This window comes from Strigops habroptila, chromosome 2 (assembly GCF_004027225.2).
Source record: "Strigops habroptila isolate Jane chromosome 2, bStrHab1.2.pri, whole genome shotgun sequence".
Lineage (NCBI taxonomy): Eukaryota > Metazoa > Chordata > Aves > Psittaciformes > Psittacidae > Strigops > Strigops habroptila.
Genome location: NC_044278.2, coordinates 21,390,309 through 21,397,289, shown reverse-complemented (window position 1 = coordinate 21,397,289; position 6,981 = coordinate 21,390,309). Strand labels below are relative to the sequence as shown.

The window sequence follows — 6,981 nt, the reverse complement described above, 5'->3', positions numbered from 1 at the left end:
GGCCAAAAGAGATGCTACTTAAAGAAAACAACCAACAAACAAGCAAACCGACCACCCCCCCAATGCACGGCAGAGTCGCATCCGCGCCTGCCCCCTTGTGCCCCGCCGGTAACCGGTAACCGTTGCCGGCCCCCGCCGCTGCCCGCCGGACCCACGGCCCTGCGCCTGCGCGCACCCCGCCGCCCCAGCCCCGCCGAGCTGCCGCGGCGCCGGTTGCCTGGAAACCGGTAACGCCGCGATGGAGGCGGCCCAAGGTACGCGGTGTGGGGAGGGTCAGTGCCCGGGCCCGCTCCGGCCCTCGGGGTGCCCGCAGGCACCCGTGTGTCCCCGCGTCCTGTGCACCTGTCCCCCGCACCAGGGCATCTCCTCCCCGCGCCCCCCGGGTCCTCTCTGTGGCACTCTCCCCATGACCCCTCAGAGGGTCCCTCCCCTGTTCTCCCTGCGGAGCTCCAGGTGTCCGCCCTTTGTCCCTTTGCTGTCCCCCACAAAACAGCCTCACGGGGGGCTTCGGCCTCGCTGTGGCCTTTTCCTGGTGTCCAGCTGGACGGCGGCCTTGGGAGAGGCAGTGCTGGGACTGCACCCCTGTGTGAGGCCAGTGCCATCAGCCTTGTGTGCGGGAGTTTGTGTGGGACCAGTCTTCCTGCACAGAGGCTTTTGGGAAAGAAAAGCCTTTACGCTCATGTAGAGAATAAAAGAATACTGCTCAGCTTCATAAAAGTGACACGGGAATGAATGTTCTGTAGCTGACATAGACCACCCTGTGCTTCATTTGAAATGTGGGCCTTGTTTTTGCTTTACCATGTGTGAGACAGTTGATTCTATCACTCTTGATATTGTGGCAGTGTTCTCATGTTCGTTTTTATGATTTTCCTTTACACTGTAAGTTAATGAGTAACTGTGGTGATGTCACCAGTTCCAGTTTCTGCTCAATAAAAACTTAGTAACCCTGATTCACAAGGCAGGCTTTGAGAGGCTTGAAACTTTTGCTTGCATGAGACAGAGCTAGGACATCAGGATCATACAGAGGACTACTTTAGATGTAAGGTTGGAAGTTAGGTTCAGTTTCTAAGCAGGGCTGTCCTATTCATGCCTTTTATCTGATTAGGTGAAAAAAAGAGTCAATGGAGCTGTAATAAAGATTATATGTCTAGACCCTGCTTTGTAGCTTTATCTTTGCTGTCTCAGTCCCTGACTAGTAAATATTTTATATACTTAACTGCTGTGAGAATTGATATCTTCTGTTGTTCTCCTTGCTCTCAAGTCTTCTAGCTATTGTAAGAGAGAGAGCAATATTCTCTAGTACAAAGACATTCTTCCTTGGAATTGATTGCCTAAGACTGACTTTTGTTACTAATTTTGTTGTAATGCTGACTGATAACGATACACAGACAGCACTGGATAGCTGTGCCCGATTTACACTTGGATATTCTGCTTTGTGTATAGAAGCACTAAAAGACTTTATATTTTTTTGGAATGCAATACTCCACTGCTTACACATGTTGCTGTCATCTGCAGCCCAGTAAACTGCTGATACTCTCTGATGTCATCTGAAGGCTAAAAACAATGCTGAGAGAGTTGTTCAATGGCATGCTGTTTTTCATAAAGAAAAGGAAGACTCAGGAAAAAACTGTTGTATTTGAAAGGATTGTATCTGGGGACTGTATCTGGAGATGAGTTAAACAAGCAGAACTTGGCAGATGGGAAGAAATCCAACCCATCCAAAGCAAAGTTAAACTTGAAGAAGATGCCACAGCCTGGAACAGATGATTAGTATGTAATTCCTCATGGCAGACACCCCTCATGATAGCCAAACCTTGCAGTTGTTATTTTAGGGCAGCGCTAACCTCAGGCCAGAAACATAGCATAGAGTAGCTCATAAGGCTCATAGCACGGTGCTAAGATGAGCCAGGATTGGAAGCAAGAAAGCAAAACAAAGTCCTGGGGTGAAATTAGTTCCTTCGTGTGAAATAAAGACAAGTAGAGGAGTAACACATAAGACAATTTCTCCCGAAGTAAAGGATAAGTGACTTTCTTTTTCAAAGCCCACCACCAGCCAAAGCTTTTCTACAAAAAATTGCACGTTTTGGAGTGAACCAAAAAATGAAATCCTGCAGAAGTAGCACAGTGTAGAGATGATTTTTTACTCTCTTGCTTATAAGTGGTACTAATAGCAATACAGTTATATTCTGCGGTATCAGTTTCCTATTTCTACATGTCCTGAATTAGTGGACAAAACGGATTATCACTCTCCTGTATATGTAAAAGCTGAGGTGAGATAGGTGGTGTCTTTTAAGCACAGTCACACAGTTAATGGTGGGACAGACCGTTTAAAACCATTATCAGTTAATATATCTCATGGAGTAGAGTTAGATTAGACATCAGGAAGAAATTCTTCACTATGAGGGTGCTGAGGCTCTGGCACAGGGTGCCCAGAGAAGCTGTGGCTGCCCCATCCCTGGCAGTGTTCAAGGCCAGGTTGGACACAGGGGCTTGGAGCAACCTGCTCTAGTGGAAGGTGTCCCTGCCCATGGCAGGAGAGTTGGAACTAGATGACCTTTAAGGTCCTTTCCAACACAAACCATGCTATGATTCTATGATTCTGTGTTCAGTTTCTGAAGTAAAACTGTAGGTCACATTTTGATCACAATTTGATGCATTTTATGTATTTGAAGTGTCAGTCACAGGATTTATGAAGGCAAGCACTGCATTTAGGGAACTTGCACATTTTAACAGTTTTATTTTTTTTCTGGAAAGAGAAAAAATGTAGGATGGCAAAATACAAAGAAGGTGGTGTCATCTTGGTGAGTTTGTTTACATGTTAGCAAATAAACATCCATTTGATTTAATTGTCCTGTATTTTGAATAAATGAGACAATTGTCTGAGATAACAAATCTCTTAATGTCCAAATTTACTGAGAATTTTTGAGAAGCTTTTATATATAAGGATTCTGTGTGGCAGCAAAAATGACAAGAAACATCTTAGGTTTGAAAGAACTGAAAGAACATGCCCAAATGAACACATTTCTCCATTCTGAGGTGACCTGTATTTCTCTTTAACATCTTTTTCACCTTGAAATGCCTGTCCAACATCTATTTCAGATGTTCTGCATGTCGTGTAACACAGTAAATCTAGGTATCATGGGTAATAAAATCCACTGTGAGTCTCCTTTGGAACTTTGGAAGGATTTTTTGATGCTTATATTGGCACATTACTTTCAGCATTTTTTTAATCTTCCTATTATACTTTTTTTCCTCTTATAGGAAGTGTTTCTTTCCTTCCCCCATTTTAAACTGCGGGGTCTTTTTGAAAGCAAACTTAATGCTAAACAGCAGGAAGTCCCTTGTTGGACAAAAGGGACTTTTTAAAATTACTGCTTAGCATGTATGAGCAAATTAGTCAAAAGAATTCATACCTAAGAGAGTGATCCCAATTGTCCTTTGCAGAAGAAAACAAAACAAGTCTTCCAGAGGAATCCCCAACTGCAGAGGAAGAAGAGGAAGAAGTGGAGCAAGTGGAATCAGACCATGGGAGTATTGGTGAGTACTGCTTTCCACTGAAGGGATGATGGAACAAACTTAAAAACCCCACTACTTTCTAGTTTTTATTTTTTCACTGTTATTGTTATGAAGAGCATCTCAGATCAGTGCCTCAAGGTACAGTAACAGAGTTTCTCTGCTCCCTTTTAGTTGGCTTACCTTGTGCACTGTTGCTTTTTTCCATGACCCCTTTGGTTCTTTTTCATAGAATGCTTAGGAGCATAAAAAGAAATCAAGACAAGGTGAAAAGCTTATGAAATAGGTAATGGGTATTTGATCTGAGGTATCAGACTGAAAAGTGCTTTTAATGAGTGCTTGTGACTTGTTGGAAGTCAAGTTGACTGTATTCTGCATTGCAGTCCGGTGAAGAGCTACACTGGGTCACGCATTAGCAATATGCCTTTTTGAGGACAATGGTGTCTTCTGGTGGTCTGTTGTATGTGCATTTTTTATAATTTTTACTGATTGTTTTGTATAATGATATGTATTCAATAGCTACTAAAAAATAGACACTTTAAACTTTATCTGGTTTCTAAAGCTGAGGCCTAAACACCAAGCAAAGGTGAACTGAAGTGCTTAGGTAAGTCTTGAGTTGTAAAATCGGTGTTTTTAAAACAGTCTCAAATATTTTCTTCTTTAAATTCTTCACTTTTGAATATTCACAGTAAAATTTTTAAAAGCCTGAGGGAGCACTTGTTACAGACTGCTCCAGGACAAGTTGTTACTAAGACATTTTCCCCTGTTTTGAGCTATGGAGTGCCTATTACTCTGTTGAAGGAGGCAAGGAATGTGTGAATCCTTCCTTTTCACAATTAGATGCAAATATCAGCAAGGAGCCTAAAATTTATGCTGAATATAAATTTCTGTTATTTTCCCACTTCTGAGATGCAGAAGGTGATTTCAAAGAGCAAGATAATAGTGAAGAACCCTCGGAGGCACAAAAAAAGCCTGACCAGGTAGAAAAGAAAATCTCAGAAACTTTCTTCTATAATTATGAAGATATATGTTCACGGCCATGGGTCACTGAAGACTCTGGGATACCCATTAACCTTCTTACTCTTAAGTATCCTTTCTGTTGAGGCTCTGCAGATTTAAAGCTAAGGGTATTCAATATATGTTCTTAAAACTGTACTTGTCTAATTTGGAGTGGCCCATGTGGCATTAGTGGGACACCTTTGGTTGAGATATAGATAAGAACCTGACCAGTTATGGTTCTGGATGAATTTAATCTTAAATGTTTTCTTGACCTCGTAAACATTTATTGTGGGCATAATGCTTACTGTCATAAGTACTCTTGTAGAACTAGATCATGGGCAAGTTAATGTGACCAGGCAGAAGACTAGTGTAAGAATATTCCCTGCAAAGTTCCTCCTTTCTGTGTAGCCACACTGGTGTTTCTCAAGAAGCTGAAGCAAGGGCAGGAGAAGAGAAGCCATGTACTTCATAATTCCTCACAGTACTGCTAAGGGAGAAGTGGGGAAGAAACCACGTAGATTTGCAGCCTGGTGCTCAGAAGATCTAAACTGGTAGAATGGAGGAAGTGATGCCCATCAATTAAGAGCTACAATAAGTCCTTTGCTAGGTATGGTCAAGTAGGATATGATATGCGACTTTCACATGTGCTAGTGATTTTCTCTGCAGACACAGTCAAGTTGCTATTGAAGACTGAATATGCCCTTCTCTACATCTGCCTGTAAACATACAAGAATTGAGCTTGAGCACTTCCTTGGTTTGACGTCTTGTCTGTAGAACAGTTCCTAGTACTCTGATGCACATCTCTTACATTTTGTAAATGAGAACACTGATAAAATATGAATTCCTAGCAGCCCCAAAGGATCCAGCAGAGACAAGCAGTGCACGCTGTAGTGGAGATGGTAGGATGGAATGTGAACTTTAGAAGGACTTCACTTGTGCTTTTCCCTCAGTTATAGAGGCTTGACACATTTTACCTTTGCTGTATACTGAACAAAACTACCTCCTACCTTCAGGCTCTTAGTCACTGGTTTCAGTATTCCTGTTTCGGTTTTGTATTAAGCATTGCTATTTACTTAGTAAACTTTTCTAGAAGCCAGCGTCAAATCTTTTCCTTATTGAACTGTTCCCAGACATTCTTTTGGATATGACTGCACCAGAAGGGCAAACCTGCTGATGATGGATAGCCAAACACTGCTGTATATAGCAGGCAACCATGTGGTACTCCTGGACCTGAAAACTAAGTCTCATCGTTACATCCGGAGCAGCGGTGGTGGTGGAATTGGCTTTATTACAGTATGGCTTTTGTTTCTTGTTTTAGGATGTTAATCACTTTCTAGAAACAAAATACTCACTTGGTTGCTTGATGGGAGATTTCTACAGCTGCATGTACATATACATATACATATACATATACATATACATATACATAAGAAAGTATAGTATTGATTAAAGGAACGTGTGGACCATGCAATGTGGGCTACTCATCCCATCAATATAATTGGCAGAGGACAAATAATCTATATACCTCAGTCCCAAGCTCACGTACCTTAAAGGCCTTTTTTTTTTTTAACTCTTCAGCTGTCCTAGTCACAGCTGGAACTAGTATAGAGCTTTGCTTGCAATTAAAATTTAGACACTCTAGTTCCCAGACAAATTAAGAGAAAAAGTATCTGGTTTCACTGTAGTAAACTCTTACCAAAAGCTTGGACTCTCAAATGCTATCTCTGGGTTTGAAGCACCTTACCCTGTGAATGGCTCTGCCATCTCTCAGTTTTATTCCACATCAGCAAGGCTTGCAGAATACCAGCCTCAGACTGTTGTGCTCCATTGTAAGCATCCTTTTCTAGGGAATTACAGTACATCTTTACGTCTTCAGAACAGTGTCAGTCAGGATGGCTCTTTTGCAGCTGTCTGCTGAAGTAGATGGCTGCTGATGCAAAGGCTTTTATGGAAAGATCAGCTAGTGGTTGAGTGAGGTAGGAATATTAAAAGAATGCATAACAAAGCAAATTATTTCACAGTTTGCCGTGGTTCTACATTATAAGCGCAATATATTGTGTGCATAATAGTTTTACCATTTTATGCGCATAGTGGCTTCATTCTGATATTGAGCAATAGATTGGCAGTTCAGAATAAAGACAGAAAAATGCAAAAACACAAAAAGATGTTTTTAGTTGTTGCTAAGTAATGTTTACTCCAACCAAAGACTTTCTTAGTCTCATGCTCTCTCAGGGAGGAGGGAAAACTGGGAGGAAGCAGAGGCAGGACACTTGACCCAAACTAGCCAAAGGGGTATTCCATACCACAGCACGTCATGCCCAGTATGTAAACTGGGGGGAGTTACCGGGAAGGCCCAGATCGCTGCTTGGGTCGGGCTGGGTATCGATCGGCGGGTGGTGAGCAATTGTATCCTCTCCCCTTGTTATCTCCCTTATCATTATTATCATTGGTGGTAGCAGTAGTGGTTTT

General features: G+C 42.1%; 1 protein-coding gene across 1 annotated transcript in view; it reads left to right on the top strand.

The window, feature by feature from the left end:
* The first annotated feature begins 191 nt into the window (after positions 1-191).
* Positions 192-6,981, top strand: part of CFAP44 (cilia and flagella associated protein 44) — a 42,738-nt gene continuing 35,948 nt past the window's right edge. Inside the window, exons 1-4 of the mRNA XM_030477390.1 lie at positions 192-254; positions 3,445-3,537; positions 4,429-4,600; positions 5,643-5,805. Coding sequence (XP_030333250.1) covers positions 239-254; positions 3,445-3,537; positions 4,429-4,600; positions 5,643-5,805 — 444 coding nt within the window. The 5' untranslated portion in view covers positions 192-238. The remainder of the gene's footprint in view (positions 255-3,444; positions 3,538-4,428; positions 4,601-5,642; positions 5,806-6,981) is intronic.